Raw genomic sequence first — 22,410 nt, 5'->3', positions numbered from 1 at the left:
GTTTTGTTCGTATGCGTTCCAGACACTATCCGAAATAGTAAAGAAGTGTCGCGCGCATGGCGCAATTCGTGACAATAAAATTCTAAATATTCCATTACCGTACTTCGAAGCATGTCAACCGCTGTTTAAAATCAATTTTTACGACATTTTTCTCGTAGAAAGCGATAATATTCCGACAGGGAATCTCCTTTTCGGCAAACAGAGGAAAAAATCCCAAAGGCGGGGGCGGTCGGGTCACGAGCATAAGCCCAGTGTCCCTTGATCGGCCACTTGAGAAAGGCGATAATGTGTTTCAGCCTGGGGCTGGAATGACGACATTCTGTTTTTTCCCGGGCTCTGAGCGCCTATGGACGACGTGGGAAGTGTCACGTTAGAGCAGAGATCCTTAGTAAATGATAGAGATGGAAAAGAAGTTCAAGAAATGGTCAGACAGGCCACTTCCTGTAAAGGAATCTCTCAGGTTTTGACCTGCCATTTGAGTTCTGTTATACTCACAGACACCATTCAAACAGTTTTAGAAAATTTAGGGTGTTTTCTATCCATATGTAATAAGTATATGCATATTCTAGTTGCTGGGTAGGAGTGGTAACCAGATTAAATCGGGTATGTTTTTTATCCAGCCGTGTCAATACTGCCCCCTATCCTAAACAGGTTAAAATTCAAGTATTATACGGCATTTTAAAGATACTCTACTCGTTAATCCAATCACATTGTCCGATTTCAAAAAGGCTTTACGGTGAAAGCAAAACATTAGTTTATTTTAGCATAGCACCTCAGCAAAAAAAAAAAAAAGCTATTTTCCAAGCACGATAGCATCACAAAACCAGATATACAGCTAAAATTAAGCACTAACCTTTGACAATCTTCATCAGATGACACTCCTAGGACATCATGTTAGACAATACATGCATTTTTTGTTCGATCAAGTTTATATTTATATCCGAAAACCCAATTTTTACATTGGCGCGTGACGTTCAGAAAATGTTTTCTCCCCATAACTCCCAATGAATAGGCACATTTAATTTACAGAAGAACTCATAAACGTTGAAAAAATGTATAACAATTATTTAAAGAATTAGAGATAATCTACTCCTTTATGCAACCACTTTGTCAGATTTCAAAATAACGTTACGGAAAAAGCACATTGTTCAATATTCTGAGTACAGAACTTAGCCTTCAATGCTAAGCTATACAGTTAGCCTACAACGACGGCGTCGACAAATCTCTAACAATATGTTCGAAATATTTACTTACCTTTGCTGATCTTCGGCGGAATGCACTCGGATGGGCACCCACTTCCACAAGAAATGTTCATTTGTTCTGCAAAGTCCATTTATGTCCAAATACGTCCATTTTGTTGACCCATCCAGAACACTTTACAATGCCATGTGGCGTGGACGCAAATCCATAGACGAAATGTTCAAAGTTCCATTACCGTTTGTAGAAACACGTCAAATTATGTTTACAATCAATCCTTTAGGGTATTTTTTTACGTAAAATTGCGATAATTTTACAACCAGGCAATAGCTATTCATCCCAGAAGAAAAATATAAAAATGATGAAGTCACGTGCACACGCATCATAAGACACCTCTCCTCAGACTGGCCAATGATTTACTGAGCCAAAACAGCTGACGGTTGAAACCAGTTCCTAAAGATTGTTGACAGCCAATGGAAGAGCTAGGAGGTGAAACGTAAATCCTATGTCACTGTAGTTTTTCAAGGGATTCAAAACAAAAACTACATTTCTAATTTCTCCCACTTCCTGATTCAATTTTTCTCAGGTTTTTTGCCTGCCATATGAGTTCTGTTTTACTCACAGACACCATTCAAACAGTTTTAGAAGCTTCAGAGTGTTTTCTATTCAAATCTACTAATGATATGCATATTCTATTTTCTGGACCAGAGTAGTAACCTGTTTAAATTGGGTACGTTTTTCATCCGCCGTGAAAATACTGCCCCCTAGCCCCTAGAGGCTAACCCCCGGAGGACAACAACACAACGAGATGCAACAATTCAAGTTTTTTTCTGTCAATTATGATTGTCTTTTGATGTGATGTGATTGACAAAGCTCATTGTTCTATCTGTGTGATTGGTGTGAAGCCAAATCCAAACTGGCTTCTTTTTAACTTTTTTCTGGGTGTGCCAGGACCATTCAAGGTTGAGCTCACTCAGTTTAGCTGAACGTTGATTGCTATTATTGTAAACATTTTTCATCAAGGGAGGCCAAATGCTCTCTGGATTCCCTTGCATTCAATGTGAAGGGAGGCAACAATATCATACTCTTTTTGACCAGACAGATGGACTACAAATACAGAGGGGAGCTGTTTCGCTCACTTTTATGCTTTCTCTGGTGAGATACATTCAGCTTCTTGTGAGTTGAAGGAAAATTATGAAACACAGAGAGAGGAAAGATACATTTTTGGGGGAAGCTTGGCTTCCCTTGGCATACATGAATACACTCCATTTCTGAGTTTCCGACTTGGAATTCCGAGTTGGATGACCTTTCAAAACGATTTTTTCCCAGTCTGAGATCTTATTTTCAGGAGTTCCCAGTTGTCCTGAATGCATTGTAGTCGGATATTTCCGCGTTCCCAGTTGTTCTGAACGCGGCAAGAGTAGGCCTACGGAATGGGCAGCGGAATGTGCCCAAGTGTTTGTAATTACACCACAAGCAATGTAGGCACGCAAGCCCAAGCGGGAATGTAATGCGATGCCCGGTGTAGCCTACTACCACGTAAGCGCAGACATACCTGTTCTCAAATATACGCATGCATTTTCGTGTATTTTGCCTGGTTTTAATGTCTATGATCTTTAGCGAGACAGTTTGGAGAGAAATTTAAAAAAGAAAGCAAGACAGGCTCCAGCAGCTTTGATCAGTGGCTTGAGGGTCAGTTACAGACAAGCTTAATCTACTGAGAGAAATACAGCCATATGTTCTGAGCCCCAACATTTTTAATAAAAATAACAAATATTAATCAGCAGCAGCATTGTCATTAGCAGCATCCTCATCAGCATCTCCTCAATGTCATCATCCCCATCCTCCTCATGATCATCACATTGACATAGAGACTCATGTTAATATTATCACTTTTTGGTGGCCTATCTCAGCTCTATACATTTGGAGGAATCTCTTGAAAGCTGCATAAATAATTCCAGTGCTACCAATTATGCACGCGTCTCTGGGCTTTTACACTGTAAACCTTAAAATATAGATGATGATGATGGGGGTGCTGGTGGTGGTGATGATGAGAGCAAAAAAAAGAGCTGAATAGCATCGACTGTGCAGGCATGGACGTGTTCTCTTCATTTTCTCTCTAGAGTTGATTGTCGTTGCATAAGCCTAGGCATGTTAATTGTCAATATTGATTTTGTAAAATTGTCAGTAAATTGAATATAGGCTATAATGTTATGGAATGTTGAAGTTGTAAGCAGCCTTTTACACAGAGGGACAGGCTTTTAAACACTGAACAGGAGACAGCGTATTGTGCAGATTTCTCGAAGTGCTATTAATGATTTTTGAACACACTGATGAGAGACTTTAGCCTACAATCAGAGTTTATCATGTGAATGAATATTGGGATGATAAACTCGATACAAGCGTTAGTTGGCTGCAACAAACTGCCATTCCCATGAAATAAACTCGCAGGCACTACTGCACATCTATTAATCGGCTATTGACAACCTTTCCCTTTTCAGTTGCATGACTGAAGCTCTCTCTAGCGCTGCCGATGGACAATCAAATCTTCACACCCACCTCTAGATACACTCGCATTTTTTCATTTCGTAGTTCTACTTCTACTCTAAAATAGATAGCTAGACGGACTCTCGCGGCTCACAAATCATAGAGACTTTTCGTGAAATACTAGCAATAGTTTAACAGTAAATCTGAAATTCAACATGGAGTCCCCTCCAGATCCAGCAAGCGACCCGGGCAACAGCGCCTCTGAGCCGGCTACACCGGCCAGGGAAACCCCGGTAAACCTAGAGACGCTCCGAAAAGCGGACCATCCAGCCCCTGTTCGAAGGCAGACCTGTTCAAGTACCAACAGAGGTAAGCGGCTGACATCTCTCATCACGAGAAATATTGATTGATTACCGAATTGATGCCTCAAACTTCAAAATGAATTCGTTGCATGGAGAACTTGAATTATAGAGGTCTCAAAAATTGTCTATAACGTTACCTGAATAGTGTAAAAACCACCTGGAACAGATTAATTCTTATTGCGCTACATTTGTAAAATGGCCATATTTATTATGATGAGCGAGTTGCTTCTGTGTTGCCCTTGTGTTCAAGCACAACTGACAGAGATCCAACCATTGTCGTATGTATCATTGGGAGACAAATTACTCAGTGAATAGAACAATTATAGATAGGATAGTCAATTACACAGGTCGATTAGGACCTACAATTCCCTTAAAACACAAGAACACCAACTACGCTATATTATCTTTCTACACGTTTATTAGGCTATACTACACAATGGTAGGTTACTAAATATTAGTGAACTTTGGGAAACTGTAAGCTATCGAACACCAGTCCCTTCAACTTCTAAAGGGACATGTATTTTATGGTCGTATTTATTTCCAAGTGATTTACAGAAAATATAATTTTGTGTGTTTATGAAATAGACAAATCAGCAGCAGGAATTTGATGTTCCTTCCCTTGCGAGCGCGCGCTAGCTCTGATACGTTGTAGTGGACATGAAGAGATGACAACTGCCTGATGATGGACACGATAGACGTTGTGGTCATTTATCAAATCAAGTCTATGATTGTGTTGGTCCCGTATACATTTCTTAAGAATATGTGAGATTGAGTACGGTGCGTGTTGTACAGTAGGCTACAGACATTATTTAGCCACACCCCCTCTAGACTGCTTCCATTCAACTCGTCCAAGTTCAATGGAAATATTTCCAGACTATAATACTCCAAAGTACAGTGTGTTCACATACTACTATGACACTAAATTACATATTAGACATGTAAATGTATTCATCGCGCTGTGGTTTGCATGATCATATTTCCTCTGCGTAAGCGGTATATTTAGAGTCTAATATGGTGAATGTGGAATGTAAGCTGGTTATGTAACAGGTAGCAATAAACAGAGGCGCGCACAGAAAGAGAGATAGCGAAAATCATTACATATATTTCACTTTGTAGATGCGTTCTTGACTCCACAGTTCAAGACAAGTGTAATGTTTTTTACCACTTAGTATTCCAGCTGCAGAAGAGTACGATGTTTTGTCATGAACACGAGATTGTTTACATTTAGTAGATCCCAGCCAGTGCTCAGTTATGTAATAACAGGCAAAGCCAGGTAGTTTTGAAGGCATTTCGGTCCGAGCCTTGTTAGGTTCATCTGACGGCTGTTTTATGAAGTCTGGCTCCTAGACACTTTTAACCTGCTGACCCATATTCACCCCCACCCATTTATGCATAGGATTAAAGTGTCTGGAGAGAAAGACAGGAAAAAAAAAGTTTTTTTGCTCTGTTATGTAATGATTGAATGGGTGGGGGGAAAAAGTATTAATGTTTAGTGGGACAAACCTCTTTCCGAATGCATTTAGTTAACTTGAATATGTATGGCATGCATAGCAAAAGTTCTCCTGTAGCACTTTTTCAAGTTTTTAATAACAGGCCTACTTATAACCTACAATTAATAATGTTACTGTATTCTTCTTCTCCAGCTGTTTCCTTTGAGATAATTGTAACAAATATGATGAAATCATTAAGTAATATATGTTTATTATCAAAACTTGTGCGATTTCTTCGATTATCTGTTTTCCAGGGAGGCTGAACTTTTTGATTTGGCCTCGTTTTTTTTTGCTTGGTCATTTAGAAATGCAGCGACTATATCTGAAGCCAAACGAGAGTTGTCTTGGGGGGTGGTTTAATATGGGTGTCTATTGTGTGTGTGTTCGCATGTGGCAAGCGTTTGTACATGCAATCTGCCAAAACGGTACACAGTTACAGTCACTCACCCTTCTAGATAACTTAAAACAGTCTAACAAGGTCTTGTGTCTTGAAGTTGCCTAGGCTAGCTTTCGCCAATTAGCTTCAGCCGGCTGGTGATATTGTACCTTGTACATTGTGTAATTTACTGACGGTCCCTAGTGTAGATCCCCATAGGGATATCAAATGTCAAACCAAATTGACCATGGGCATTACGATCGGGTCATGTGCAGCTGCGCTCCGAATTGATGATTACTTGGGTGCAGCCAGCTGTGGGCATGTGGGTAGGATTTAAATAAACCCAACCCAAGGAAAACTGTTACGGTACCCTTCATTCCATGACATACCCTTTTTTCCTATCGTCTCGCAAAGCTCAGTTTTGGACGAGATTGACTTGATGACCAAAACTATCATATTTACACTTTGTAGTCAATTTTGTCTAGAATACATGCATATGACTCATATTTATGCCACATAGGCCGTTTTTCAAAACGAGAAGTTGCTTTTTAGGGGCAGTTGCTCTTTAAGCGCTTGAACACACCAGTAGAGTTTGCCTGCCGAGAGTACTTGTGAAACGTGTGCAAACAGATTTTATGAACGTGAGATCCACATTCGGTGCGATGTGTGCGACCCTTTAAACTTTGCTTTTGTAGAAACTGAAACAGATTTTGTTTATTGAACCTTGGTACAGTATGATAAATGTATTTTCCCCACAGTGCATGAAATTATTCAAAATATTTATAATTGCTATTGGTTGGTGGCACAATCCAGTATGAGATTACTCAACAATGTGAAACAATAAAAATGTAAAGCATTTCCAGGATTACAGTGCTGGGTTTAGACACTGCATTTTAGGATATACTCAAAAAACAATATCTGAAATACTGCAGATGCTTACTGAGGAACACTTTCCGTTTTCACTCCCAGTGTATTGACATTTCTGAGGATGCACATTTCTTATCCCGTATGCAGAGCATTTACTGTTTTAACCCTGAGCACTAATACCCTTTAAGTAGAAAAGGCTTACTTCAGCAGAAGCTGTGCTGGAAGACTAGAGTGGGTCAGAGAACGGGCCTTGGAGGTCTGTGGATATCATTAGTGGAAAGAAGAAAGGGTGTTATTTTCATATTGCAGGATCCCTCAGTTCGTGAGGAGCAAATTTGGAAACAATCAATATTAATGGCTTGTTATGTAAGTTGACGGCCTCTGTGTAGGTTGGGATGAAGCCTCAGAATTACACAGGGAAGCTGAAGCTCTGAAGGTCCTCCATCCTGCACTTTCTAGCCCTAAACGAGCCTCAGCTATGCTGTTGTGTATGTGCATCTCTCTGTTTGTATATGCTGTACATAATCACACTATGGAGACTGCCTTGAATGAACAGTTAAGAGTAGAGTAATGCGTTATTGACACTGGGATTACTGTAGTGCAGGCTTGTATCTGAGGCTAGAGACGTGATTGTAATATTCAGAGTGTGCTGTGGTGTTTTAACATCATTTTCCCACCATGGAAAGAAAGTGGTAAGACGGCTGACCTGCCATTAGTGCAGGACTTCCCATATAATTTATCAATTGGCATGGCAGATGAATTACTTTTCTTTAATGTTTTTACCTTACTGCAACATTATGAAAGCTGTAATTTGGTGAAGGGCAAACAGGCTCAATCTAGCAGGTGTATTGTTCAGTAGGACAGTGATACTGTACATTTGTTTATGTGTAACTCTGTGTTATTGTTTTTGTTGCACTGCTTTGCTTTATCTTGGCCAGTTCGCAGTTGTACATGAGAATTGTTCTCAACTGGCCTACCTGGTTAAATAAAGGTGAAATAAAAAATAAAAAAATACTCACACATATTGCACACACCTCAACATACCATGTCACACAAGAGTAGACGATTGTGCAGGTTGCCTTACCACTTATCTCAAACTTTGTTAGCTGTTCCATGTCTGTCATGCAGGCTGAAGTTATATACAGCACTTTTAACATAGGTGCCATTACTTGTGTAGTTTTCTTTGGCTGGACATTGCTAGTCCAAACTAAACTCTTCATGGTATGGCCTGTCCTTTCTAGACACTTAAGTGGACTTCACCAACACAGCCTGCCGATTGGTTCTATTTGTGCAGACGGAGGCAGCGCTGTGGGCTGGAGTGGTTGGCATGTGTTTACTCTGTGCTGACAGAAGACGGATGAGGTAAAGGGAAGCAGAGGCCTCTAAACGAGGTTCTTCACAAATCCTGTGAGCCTGGAGCTGGCACGGTCCTCACACTACTCCATTGGACAGCAGCGTTCGTGACGCTATGACATTCTCAAATACCAGGGATCACAGTTCCCTGCTCGCTGAGGAGGGCCAAGCAGCAGGTAGCCGCCATGCAGACAGTCAATGTACATCCTGGAGAGCAACTCGTGTGTGTGTCTTTCTTTTTGGCAGACAGCCCTTGACGTAATAATGGGCTGTCTCTCCCTGTTGTTAATACTTCGAGGAGTGTGAGGTGTCCCAAGCTGTCATGTTGTTGGCTACATGTCATGTTTTGTATCAGCTGGAGGGCTAAATTGTGTTGTTAAACAGGGTAAGGGTCAGGATTAGCCTATGCAAAGTTCACAGTACAAGACATGTTTAATCGGGCCTGTGTGTAGCTGGTGTAGAGAGTCAGGCGCAGGACAGCAGATATGAGTAATCAACGTATTTACTCAAATATACACAAATACAACACAATATTCTGAGCCCACAATAACGGACCGTATACAAGACAAACAATCGCTCACAAACAACTATGGGGGAACAGAGGGTTAAATAATGAACAAGTAATTGGGGGATTGAAACCAGGTGTGTAAAACAAAGACAAAACAAATGGAAAATGAAAAGTGGATCGGCGATGGCTAGAAAGCCGGTGACGTCGACCGCCGAACGCCGCCCAAACAAGGAGAGGGACCGACTTCGGAGCCGCGTGCCGACACCGACCTCGGGGGCGACCCAGAGGATGAAGCGCAGGGCGATCCGGGTGGAGACGGTGGAACTCCCGCAGCAACGAAAGGTCCAAGACGTCCTCCACCGGCACCCAGCATCTCTCCTCCGGACCGTACCCCTCCCACTTCATGAGGTACTGAAGGCCCCTCGCCCGACGCCTCGAGTCCAGGATGGCTCGAACAGCATACGCCGGGGCCCCCTCAATGTCCAGAGGGGGCGGAGGAACCTCCCGCACCTCAGACTCCTGGAGTGGACCAGCCACCACCGGCTTGTGGAGAGACACATGGAACGAGGGATTAATACGGTCATCTGGGGGAAGCTGTAACCTGTATCTCCTCAGGACTTTGAATGGCCCCACAAACCCTGGACCCAGCTTCCGGCAGGGTAGGCGGTGGGGCAGGTTTCGGGTCGAGAGCCAGACCCGGTCCCCCGGTGCGAACACCGGGGCCTCACTGCGGTGGCGGTCGGCGCTCGCCTTCTGCCGCCTCACGGCCCGTTGCAGGTGCACATGAGCGGCGTCCCAGGTCTCCTCCGAGCGCTTAACCTCTCTGGTGTATGTGGGACGTGACCGTCCCACCTGCGGGACACACTATTCAACAGCCAGTGAAATAGCAGGGTGCCAAATTCAAAACGACAAAAATCTCATAATTCAAATTTCTCAAACATACAACTATTATATCCCATTTTAAAGATAAGATTCTCATTAATCCAACCACATTGTCCGAATTTCAAAAAGGCTTTACGGCGAAAGCATAGCATCAGATTATGTTAGCACATCACCTTGACAAGAAAAACCACACAGCCATTTTCCAAGCAAGGAGAGGCGTCACAAAAACCAGAAATACAGCTAAAATTAATCACTAACCTTTGATGATCTTCATCAGATGGCACTCATAGGACTTCATGTTACACAATACATGTATGTTTTGCTCGATAAAGTTCATATTTATATCCAAAAACCCCATTTTACATTGGCGCGTGATGTTCAGAAAATGTATTGCCTCCCAAATTTCCGGTGAATGAGCACATCAATTTACAAAAATGCTCATCATAAATGTTGATAAACTTTACAACAGTTATTGAAAGAATTATAGATACACTTCTCCTTAATGCAACCGCTGTGTCAGATTTCAAAATAGCTTTATGGCGAAAGCACATTTTTCAATATTCTGAGTACAGAGCTCAGCCATCAAAGCAAGCTATACAGTTACCCGCCAAGTTCTGGAGTCAAAAAAAGTCAGAAATAGTATTATAAATCTTCACTTACCTTTGCTGATCTTTGTCGGAATGCACTCCCAGGACTCCCACTTCCACAAGAAATGTTTGTTTTGTTCGCTAAACTCCATATTTATGTCCAAATACCTCCATTTTGTTCGCGCGTTCAGTCGAGTTATCCAAATGCGCCATGCTCGCGCATTTTGTTGAGACGAAAAGTCCAAAAAGTTATACTACAGTTTGTAGAAACATGTCAAACGATGTATAGCATCAATCTTTAGGATGTTTTTATCATACATCTTTGATAATATTCCAACCGGACAAATCCTTTGTCTTCAGAAAGGAAAAAGCAAGCACCTTGCGCTGACGGCCACGCGCATGAATGATCTAATGGCTCTCAGCCACACACCTGGTTGAAATGACTGTCATTCCCTTCCAGGTCACAGTAGAAGCCTGTAACAACATTCTAAAGACTGTTGACATCTAGTGGAAGCCTTAGTAACTGCAAAATGACCCTCTAAGTCACTGTAGTTTGAATAGGGAATCAATGAAAAAAATTACAAGCCTCAGATTTTCAACTTCCTGGTTGGATTTTTCTCAGGGTTTTGCCTGCCATATGAGTTCTGTTATACTCACAGACATCATTCAAACAGTTTTAGAAACGTCAGAGTGTTTTCTATCCAAATGTAATAATACTATGCATATCCTACCTTCTGAGACTGAGTAGCAGGCAGTTTAATTTTGGCACGCCTTTCATCCGGACGTCAAAATACTGCCCCCTACCCTAGAGAAGTTAAACCATTCGTCCACCGCAGGAGCTTCGATCTGGCTCTGATGCCAAGGTGCCAGAACCGGCTGATACCCCAGTACGCACTGGAAGGGGGAGAGGTTAGTGGAGGAGTGGCGGAGTGAGTTTTGGGCCATCTCTGCCCAGGGGATGAACGCCGCCCACTCCCCCGGCCGGTCCTGGCAATATGACCGCAGAAACCTACCCACATCCTGGTTTACTCTCTCCACCTGCCCGTTACTCACAGGGTGAAAACTGGAGGTGAGGCTGACCGAGACCCCCAGACGTTCCATGAACGCCCTCCATACCCTGGACGTGAACTGGGGACCTCGATCAGAGACTATGTCCTCAGGCACTCCGTAGTGCCGGAAGACGTGAGTGAACAGGGCCTCCGCAGTCTGTAGGGCCGTAGGGAGACCGGGCAAAGGAAGGAGACGGCAGGACTTAGAAAACCGATCCACAACAACCAGGATCGTGGTGTTGCCCTGTGAGGGAGGAAGACCCATCAGGAAGTCCACCGACAGGTGCGACCACGGCCGTTGTGGAACAGGTAGGGGTTGTAACTTCCCTCTGGGCAGGTGCCTGGGAGCCTTGCACTGGGCGCACACCGAGCAGGAGGAAACATAAACCCTCACGTCCTTGGCCAAGGTGGACCACCAGTACTTCCCTCTAAGACAGCGCACCGTCCGACCGATGCCAGGATGACCAGAGCAGGGTGACGTGTGGGCCCAATAGACCAAACGGTCGCAGACAGCAGACGGAACGTACAGACGCCCAGCTGGACACCGGTGGGGAGTGGGCTCTGTGCGTAACGCCCGCTTGATGTCCGCGTCCAGCTCCCACACCACCGGGGCCACCAGGCAAGGAGTGTGATCCATGGACCGCTCCTCTGTGTCATACATCCGGGACAGTGCGTCTGCCTTAGCGTTCTGGGAACCTGGTCTGTAGGACAGAGTGAAAACAAAACGGGTAAAGAACATGGCCCACCTTGCCTGGCGAGGGTTCAGTCTCCTCGCCGACTGGATGTACTCCAGATTGCGGTGGTCAGTCCAGATGAGAAAAGGGTGTTTAGCCCCCTCAAGCCAATGTCTCCACGCCTTCAGAGCCTTGACAACAGCCAACAGCTCCCGGTCCCCCACATCATAGTGTCGCTCCGCCGGGCTGAGCTTCTTCGAAAAGAAAGCACAGGGGTGGAGCTTTGGTGGCGTGCCCGATCGATGAGAGAGCACGGCTCCTATCTCAACCTCGGACGCGTCCATCTCCACTATGAATGCCAAAGAGGGATCCGGATGAGTCAGCACGGGAGCCAAGGTAAACAGAGCCTTCAGGTGACCAAAAGCCCTGTCCGCCTCAGCCGACCACTGCAGTCGCACCGGTCCCCCCTTCAGCAGTGAGGTAATGGGAAAACCCTGGATAAACCTCCGGTAGTAGTTGGCAAACCCTAGAAACCGCTGCACTTCCTTTACCGTGGTGGGAGTCGGCCAATTACGCACGGCTGAAATGCGGTCACTCTCCATCTCCACCCCTGACATGGAAATGCGGTACCCTAGGAAGGAGACAGACTGTTGGAAGAACAGACATTTCTCAGCCTTGACGTACAGGTCATGCTCCAACAGTCTACCAAGCACCCTGCACCCCAGGGACACATGCTTGGCGCGTGTAGCGGAGTATATCAGAATGTCGTCAATAAACACCACTACACCCTGCCCGTGCAGGTCCTGGAAAATCTCGTCAACAAAGGCCTGGAAGACTGATGGAGCATTCATCAACCCGTACGGCATGACGAGGTACTCATAGTGCCCTGAAGTGGTACTAAATGCCGTCTTCCTCTCATCCCCCTCCTGGATACGCATATATGTTTCCATAGCCACCGTCTCCTCCTGTGACAGAGGATACACGTGACTCCTGGGAAGTGCTGCGTCTACCAGGAGATTTATCGCACAATCCCCCTGTCGATGGGGTGGTAATTGAGTCGCCTTCTTCTTACAGAAGGCGAGAGCCAAATCGGCATATTCTGAGGGGATGCACACGGTGGAGACCTGGTCTGGACTTTCCACCGTAGTCGCACCGATAGAAACCCCTACACACCTCCCCGAGCACTTTTGTGACCACCCCTTGAGAGCCCTCTGTTGCCACGAAGTAGTCGGGTCATGACAGGCCAACCAGGGTAGGCCCAGCACCACGGGAAATGCAGGAGAATCAATAAGGAAGAGACTGATTCTCTCCTTGTGACCCTCCTGCGTAACCATGTCTAGTGGAGCAGTGGCCTCCCTAATAAGCCCTGACCCTAATGGTCAACTATCTAGGGCGTGCACAGGGAAGGGCATATCCACAGGAACAAGGGGGATCCCTAAACTATGGGTAAATGAATGGTCAATAGAATTCCCAGCTGCGCCTGAATCTACGAGCACCTTATGCTGGGAATGTGGGGAAAACTCATGAAATTTTATAAACACATACATGTGAGCAACAGGGGGCTCTGGGTGAGCCTGGTGCCGACTCACCTGGGGTGACATGATAGTGCCCTGCCTGCTGCCTTGACTCCCTGAAGAACCCCCCCAGCACCGACCAGCAGTGTGCCCTTTGTGGCCACAGATGGTGCAGGGAATGGCCCCTCCTCCGGTCGCCCTAAGCGCAGCACCTCCCAGCTCCATGGGTGTCAGAGCGGAGGTGCTGGGGGATGGAACTGACAGGCCCCGATCCGGACGTCCGCGGGTAGCCAGCAGGTTGTCCAGCCGGATGGACAGGTCCAAAAGCTGGTCCAACGTGAGGGTGGTGTTTCGGCAGGCCAACTACCGACGGACATCCTCGCGCAGACTGCACCGGTAGTGATCGATCAGGGCCCTGTCGTTCCATCCCGCGCTGGCGGCTAGGCTCCGGAAGTCCAATGCGAAATCCTGTGCACTCCTCGTCCCCTTCCTCAGGTGGAACAGATGTTCACCCGCCGTGGTCGAAAACTGCCCGAAAGCGGCGGGTGAACTCTGCGTAATGGTCCAACGCTGCGTCTCCCTCACTCCATACGGCATTGGCCCACTCCAGGGCTTTGCCTGAGAGGCAGGAGACGAGGGCGGACACGCTCTCACATCCCGAAGGAGCCGGGTGGACGGTCGCCAGGTAGAGTTCCAGCTGGAGTAGGAAACCCTGGCATCCGGCAGCCGTCCCATCATACTCCCTCGGGAGCGCGAGTCGAATCCCACTGGCACCGGGTAAAGGGAGGGTGGACAGTGGGGCCTGATGTAGTGGGGCTGGTGGAGATGCTGGACGACCTCCTCCTCTCTCCCAACGATCCATCGTCTGCAGCACGCGATCCATGGCGGTGCCCAGACGTTGCAACATGGTCGCGTGCTGCTGGACGCGCTCCTCTATCGCCACAGGGAGGGCATCTGCTCCTGCTGACTCCATTTGAAGGGTGAGTGATTCTGTAATCGAGCCTGTGTGTAGCTGGTGTAGAGAGTCAGGCGCAGGACAGCAGGTATGAGTAATCAACGTATTTACTGAAGTATACACAAATACAACACAATATTCCGAGCCGACAATTATGGACCGTATACAAGACAAACAATCACTCACAAACAACCATGGGGGAACAGAGGGTTAAATAATGAACAAGTAATTGGGGGATTGAAACCAGGTGTGTAAAACAAAGACAAATCAAATGGAAAATGAAAAGTGGATCGGCGATGGCTAGAAAGCCGGTGACGTCGACCGCCGTACGCTGCCCGAACAAGGAGAGGGACCGACTTCGGCGGAAGTCGTGACAACATGTCCATTTAACCAATGTACTGAGGTAAATGCTGACACAAAGTTGTTTAAATATGGAAAGTGTTAGTCAGACTTTAAAGACGTAAGTGAAAACAAAAATTCTAAATGTATGGATGATGCACATTTGTATGTGAAATGTCTCTATATGCACAATATTTCCCCCCAAAATAGAATCATATTTCATTTGTCACATTTTTCGTAAACAACAGTGAAATGCTTACTTATGGGTCCTCTTTCAACAATGCAGACAAAATGTAATACAAAAATATAAATAGTACACATGGCATAAATACACAGTGAATAACGAATAACAACGATGAGTAAAAATAATATGGCTATATACAGGGAGTCTAGAGGCAAAATAAACGCACACCTGTTTAGGTGAGGTACTGGCTAGCGGAATAAACACTTGCAAAATTGAAGGAGAGCCACACACTAGGAGCTCAGATGCAATAATTGAATAACCTAATATCCAACGTTTAGACAGACAAGCTGTCTTCATCGGGGTATAATGACACACTGCGGGGTGACTAGTTTATATAGTGTCAAAGGACACACGCAACTTGTTTTTTGTATGTTAATTTTATATCTGAGAATTAACCAATGATATCAGGCCACACCCAGCCATGATTACAGACACCTGTGTGTGTCCTTTGAAACTATATAAACTAGTCACCCCCCAGTGTTTGTCATTATACCCTGATGGAGACAACTTGTCTGTCGAAACATTGGATATTAGGTAATTAAATTATTGCATCTGAGCTCCTAGAGTGTGCGGCTCTCCTTTAATTTTGCATATATACAGGGAGTACCAGTACCGAGTTAATGTGCAGAGGTACGATGTAATTGAGGTAGCATATACAGTAGGTAGGGTTAAAGTGACTAAGCAACAAGATAGATAATAGACAGTAGCAGCAGTGGGTAGCCATTTGATTATCTATTTAGCAGTCTTGTTTAGCAGTCTTGTGGCTTGGGGGTAGAAGCTTTTCAGGTTCCTGTTAGTTCTGGATGTTCTGCTTACTTTGGCCCAAGCCCTGATCCTCGGGACTCGAAAGAGGAAGCGACGACGCAAAAGAGGCAGACGAGCTGGCATCCTGACTAGGCTACGTTAGCATGTAAATAAAGCGCCTCTACCCTCCATTCTGTTGGCGAACGTACAGTCACTAGAGAACAAACTGGACGTGCTCCGTTGGAGTCGTGGCTGAACAAGGACATGGATAATATACATCTCCCTGGATTTTCCATGCATTGTGAAGACCGGTCGGCAGCATCGGGTAAGATGAGGGGGGAGGGGGCGTGTATCTTTGTTAACAGCTGGTGCGCAATCTCTAATGTTAAGGAAGTCTCAAGTTTTTGATCGCCTGAATACCTCCTGATAAGCTACATACCATACTTTTTACTGCCTATTTTTCATAGCTGTCTATTTACCACCACAAACCGATGCTGGCACTAAGACCGAACTTGAGCTGTATAGGGCAAACAAGAACATTTACACCCAGAGGCGGCACTTCTCATGGCCGTTAATTTTAATGCAGGGAAACTGCAATCTGTTTGACCTAATTTCTACGATCATGTCACCTGTCCAACTAGAGGCGACAAAATTCTATGTTACCTTTACTCCACACACAGAAACTCATACAAAGCTATCCCTTACCCTCCCTTTGGCAAATCTGACCATAACTCTATCCTCCTGATTCCTGGTTACAAGCAAAAACTCGAAAAGGACTGTTTCGTTAGCACAGACGGGAATATTTTCATCCGATAACATTGAGGAGTTTACCACATCAGTCACCGGCTTCATTAATAAATGCATTGACAATGTCGTCCCCACCAAGGTTATTATAGTAAACGAAAACTGAAAATAAAATAAAAATTGCAAAAACTATTTAGTAAATGTTTTTCAAACAAAAAACATTTGAAAAAATGTAAAATAGCAAACCATCATAAATTATATTTAGGTGTCTTCTAATCTTTGGGCAAAAAACAAATGGGGTTTTCAAGCTTAAAAAAATAACCACCAGTCAGTAGGATGCAGACAGCTCAAGAGATATGCAGAAAAATATACAGGTGAAGTCAGAAGTTTACATACACTTAGGTAGGAGTCATTAAAACTCGTTTGTTAACAAGCAATCTGTGAGTGATTGAAAAACTATAGTTTTGGTAAGTCGGTTAAGACATCTACTTTGTGCATGACACAAGTAATTTTTCCAACAATTGTTTACATACAGATTATTTCACTTATAATTCACTGTATCACAATTCCAGTGGGTCAGAAGTTTACATACACTAAGTTGACTGTGCCTTTAAACATTTTTGGAGAATTCCAGAAAATGATGTCATGGCTTTAGAAGCTTCTGATAGACTAATTGACATCATTTGAGTCAATTGGAGGTGTACCTGTGGATGTATTTCAAGGCCTACCTTCAAACTCAGTGCCTCTTTGCTTGACATCATGGGAAAATCAAAAGAAATCAGCCAAGACCTCAGAAAAAATATTGTAGACCTCCACAAGTCTGGTTCATCCTTGGGGGCAATTTCCAAATGCCTGAAGGTACCATGTTCATCTGTACAAACAATAGTACGCAAGTATAAACACCATGGGACCACGCAGCGTCATACCGCACAGGAAGGAGACGTGTTCTGTCTCCTAGAGATGATCGTACTTTGGTGCAAAAAGTGCAAATCAATCCCAGAACAACAGCAAAGGACCCTGTGAAGATGCTGGAGGACACAGGTCCAAAAGTATCTATATCCACAGTAAAACGAGTCCAATATCGACATAACCTGAAAGGCCGCTCAGCAAGGAAGAAGCCACTGCTCCAAAACCGCCATAAAAAAGCCAGACTACGGTTTGCAACTGCACATGCAACTCCAATTGACTCAAATGATGTCAATTAGCCTATCAAAAGCTTCTAAAGCTATGACATTATTTTCTGGAATTGTCTAAGCTGTTTAAAGGCACAGTCAACTTAGTTTATGTAAACTTCTGACCCACTGGAATTGTGATACAGTGAATTATAAGTGAAATAACCTGTGTGTAAACAATTGTTGAAAAATGACTTGTCATGCACAAAGTAAATGTCCTAAATGACTTGCCAAAACTATAGTTTGTTAACAAGAAATTTGTGGAGTGGTTGAAAAACGAGTTTTAATGACTCCAACCTAAGTGTATGCAAATTTCTGACTTCAACTGTAATTTTAACAATTGTATTCGTATTTACAGATGGCATACACGTTTGTTATCAAGACACATGAAAGTTCACATGTTCCAGAAGTAATTTCTGCCCCAAAATAACACAGTTTGATAACAAAAATCTAAGTAAAGGAGTGGCACAGTGGTCTAAGGCACTCCATCTCAGTACAAGATGAGTCATATATATATTTGACACTAATATATATATATATATATATATATTAGTGTCAAAGGTCAAAATAGTTTGCTAACAAGAAATTTGTGGAGCGGTTGAAAAATGAGTTTTAATGACTCCAACCTAAGTGTATGTAAACTTCTGACTTCAACTGTATGTAACCTTCCGACTTCAACTGCACATACTTTTGACATAGAATTAAACATGGCTCTAGATTGCAGGTAAAGGCAGTTTCAAGTGTTTGAAAAATGCTAAATTCTCCAACTTCAGGATGGGGGCCTAGCCCCGCTCTGGACCACACCCCAGCCATCCTCATGTAGTTTGTGCCCCCTCAGATATTTGGGATGCATGATCTCATCTACAGTGTTTCAGAAATATAGCTTCCTCGCATCGAAGATTGTGCTTCAGGTCACTGTCAACCTGGCAGGGCATTAAGTACCTCTGTGTGAGCTATGGAAACACCTGTAAGAGGTAAAGGGGGGCATGTTTACAGAGTCACCTCTCTAGTTCTGGCAGGCAAGGATGACTGTTTATCCAAAGCTGTTGCACTGGATCTGGTTTCTGCCCCTGCATCCCAACCGTTCGTGGAGGGAATATTCTGTCTGTGCACAACTGTCATCAGGCTTGAGAAACCGAACGTCCACCTATCTGGAACGCAGAGTCTTCTTGAAGATAAACCAGAAAATCTTGTTTGGTTGAACAGAAACACACACACACACACACACACACACACACACACACACCTTGTATCTACTTCCCCAGAATCAGATGAACTCATGGATACCATTTTTATGTCTCAATGTTAGCTCGCAAGCCAGCCAGCTAACTTTTGAAGAACATTCTATTGTCGTCCGACATCAAACTTGTTGTTGTCGTTTGTATAAACACAAAAACGCCAGGCTGCATGACATCAGCAGCCTGGTGGTCCAAGATAACATAACTGGTGTATTTTAATACCAATAAACCCATCTGTTTAAAAATGAATTCAGTATATGTCAGTCTAGCAAACCAGGCAACTAAAAGCAACTTTCTAAACAATGTTTTGGTTGTTTTCTAGCTTGTTATCTAGCTAGCTAACGTTATGTTAGCTGGCTAGCCAGTTCAAATAATGACCATAATCATATAGCTGACAACGCCTTAACTTTAGTTAATTTGTATTCATTATTACAGGAAAATAAGCTCACAACAATATCATTATTTACAAGTTAATGGCGGGCTAATTACAGAAAATAGCTTATGGTTTTGAGTGTGATGAAATTAAAGCAGGGCATTCTACCGGAGATCATGAATACTCTCTCATTGGCCTAACATTATATCCTAATTTGACTTTGGTGCAGGTCATGTTGTTGTTCACATTACCGTCTCTCATAAACACAGACTATATCAAATAAAATCTGATTTTATTTGTCACATGCACAGGATACAGAAGGTGTAAACGTTACAGTGAAATGGTTAATTGCATAGTGTAGTCTTTTGTTTAAACATGTAGCTAGCTAGCTAAACAATTAGCCATAGCTCATTATGTTACAACCCTGCATGAATCTACATGTAGCTAAAGCTAACCAACTATGTTCAATGTTAGCTAGCTAAGTAACATTAGGCTATAACTAACAATGCAAATGTCTCTGATATACAAATAATATTACTACACAGATCATACATGTAACGTTAGCTAGCGAACCAGCCAGCCAGGTAACATTAGCTAGCTAGATAACAGTACGCTTTAACTTGCATTGAAAACAACTTTCTGACAAAATTAGAAACTAATAATATCTGAAAATGTAGCTAGCTAAACTCTCTTATCCTTATATATGGATGAGCACCTTTCCCTCTTTGTCATGGATGCCATGGTTGCCCTTAGTTTGAAGATGTAATCTGGAGACAGGTGTTTTATGCAACAGCCTCCTGTATGATTCCCTCCGCATATTTGCAATCAAAAGCCTGAAATTTCTCCATCTCCTTAGCTATCATACTATGCTTCCACCGGGCATTCCACTGACTTCAAAACTTGCAGTTCTTTGTGTAATCTTTCAAGAAATCTGCGTTTGAAAGGATTACCTACACATACTGACCAGCTCATGTTATAGAAAGAAGCATGCTACATGGCAGACCAATCTGCACTCATCTCTCAGCAAGTCTAGCCCATCCATTATCTCAGCCAATCATGGCTAGTGGGAAGGTTCCTGTCTTTTTCCGTGTTTGAACCAAATGGGCTCTTACAGTTCAAGTCGGAGGTTTACATAGACCTTAGCCAAATACATTTAAACTCAGTTTTTCACAATTCCTGACATTTAATCCTAGTAAAAATTCCCTGTCTTAGGTTAGTTAGGATCACCACTTTATTTTAAGAATGTGAAATGTCAGAATAATATTAGAGAGAATGATTTATTTCAGCGTTTATTTATTTCATCACATTCCCAGTGGGTCAGAAGTTTACATACACTCAATTAGTATTAGGTAGCATTGCCTTTAAATTGTTTAACATGGGTCAAATGTTTCAGGTAGCCTTCCACAAGCTTCCCACAATAAATTGGGTGAATTTTGGCCCATTCCTCCTGACAGAGCTGGTGTAACTGAGTCAGGTTTGTAGGCCTCCTTGCTCGCACAGGCTTTTTGGGTTCTGCCCACAGATATTCTATGGGATTGAGGTCAGGGCTTTGTGATGGCCACTCCAATACCTTGACTTTGTTGTCCTTAAGCCATTTTGCCACAACTTTGGAAGTATGCTTGGGGTCATTGTCCATTTGGAAGACCCACTTGCGTCCTAGCTTTAACTTCCTGATTGATGTCTTGAGATGTTGCTTCAATATATCCCCATAATTTTCCTACCTCATGATGCCATCTATTTTGTGAAGCAAAGCACCCCCACAACATGATGCTGCCACCCCCGTGCTTCACGGTTGGGATGGTGTTCTTCAGCTCTCAAGCCTCCCCTTTTTCCTTCAATCATAACGATGGGCATTATGGCCAAACAGTTCTATTTGTTTCATCAGACCAGAGGACATTTCTCCAAAAAGTACGATCTTTGTCACCATGTGCAGTTGCAAACTGGAGTCTGGCTTTTTTATGCCGGTTTTGGAGCAGTGGCTTCTTTCTTGCTGATCGGCCTTTCAGGTTATGTCGATTATAGGACTTGTTTTACTGTGGATATAGATACTTTTGTACCTGTTTCCTCCAGTATCTTCACAAGGTCCTTTGCTGTTGTTCTGGGATTGATTTGCACTCTTCGCACCAAAGTATGTTCATCTCTAGTAGACAGAAAGCGTCTCCTTCCTGAGCGGTTTGACGGCTGCGTGGTCCCATGGTGTTTATACTTGCGTACTATTGTTGGTACAGATGAACGTGGTACCTTCAGGCATTTGTACATTTCTCCCAAGGATGAACCAGACTTGTGGATGTCTAGAATTTTTTTCTGAGGTCTTGGCTGATTTCTTTTGATTTTCCCATGATTTCAAGCAAGGAGGCACTGAGTTTGAAGGTAGGCTTTGAATACATCCACAGGTATACCTCCAATAGGCTAATTGACATCATTTGAGTCAATCAGAAGCTTCTAAAGCCATGACATCATTTTCAGAAATTTTCCATACTGTTTAAAGGCACAGTCAACTTAGTGTATGTAAACCTCTGACCCACTGGAATTGTCATACAGTGAATTATAAGTGAAATAATCTGTCTGTAAACAATTGTTGGAAAAATTCCTTGTGTCATGCACAAAGTAGATGTCCTAACCGACTTGCCAAAACTATAGTTTGTTAACAAGAAATGTGTGGAGTGGTTGAAAAATGAGTTTTAATGACTCCAACCTAAGTGTATGTAAACTTCTGACTTCAACTGTAATTTTAACAATTGTATTCGTATTTATAGATGGCATACAACTTTGTTATCAAGGCATATGAAAGTTCACATGTTCCAGAAGTCATTTCTGCCCCCAAAAAACAGTTTGATAAAAAAAAGTAATTAGTGTCAAAGGTCAAATTCCATGTGATCTAGGACTGGGAATTGCAAGGGACCTCATGATACAATATTACCACGATACGATATGTATTGCGATTCAATACTGCGATTAACATTTCCTAAACATATTGCCACTGTATGTCTGCTGTAGAAAGAAAACAGAGCGATGACAAAATTTGTTTTGATCAGTCAGGGAAATATACTGAACAAAAATATAAACGCATCATGCAACACTTTCAAAGATTTTATTGAGTTACAGTTCATATAAAGAAAATCAGTCAATTGAAATAAATAAATTAAGCCCTAATCTATAGATTTCACATGACTGGGCAGTGGTGCAGCCATGGGTGGGCTTTAGAGGGCATCAGCCCACCCACTTGGCAGCAAGGCCTACCTACTGGGGAGCCAG

General features: G+C 43.4%; 1 protein-coding gene across 1 annotated transcript in view; it reads left to right on the top strand.

Moving 5' to 3' along the window:
* Positions 1 to 3,729: 3,729 nt before the first annotated feature.
* roraa (RAR-related orphan receptor A, paralog a) overlaps positions 3,730 to 22,410 on the top strand; it is a 306,522-nt gene continuing 287,841 nt past the window's right edge. Inside the window, exon 1 of the mRNA XM_014124802.2 lies at positions 3,730 to 4,053. Within this exon, the coding sequence (XP_013980277.1) occupies positions 3,900 to 4,053 (154 nt within the window). The 5' untranslated portion in view covers positions 3,730 to 3,899. The remainder of the gene's footprint in view (positions 4,054 to 22,410) is intronic.

The sequence above is a fragment of the Salmo salar genome, chromosome ssa10 (genome assembly GCF_905237065.1).
Source record: "Salmo salar chromosome ssa10, Ssal_v3.1, whole genome shotgun sequence".
Taxonomy (NCBI): domain Eukaryota; kingdom Metazoa; phylum Chordata; class Actinopteri; order Salmoniformes; family Salmonidae; genus Salmo; species Salmo salar.
This window is presented reverse-complemented; position numbering and strand designations above follow the sequence as displayed.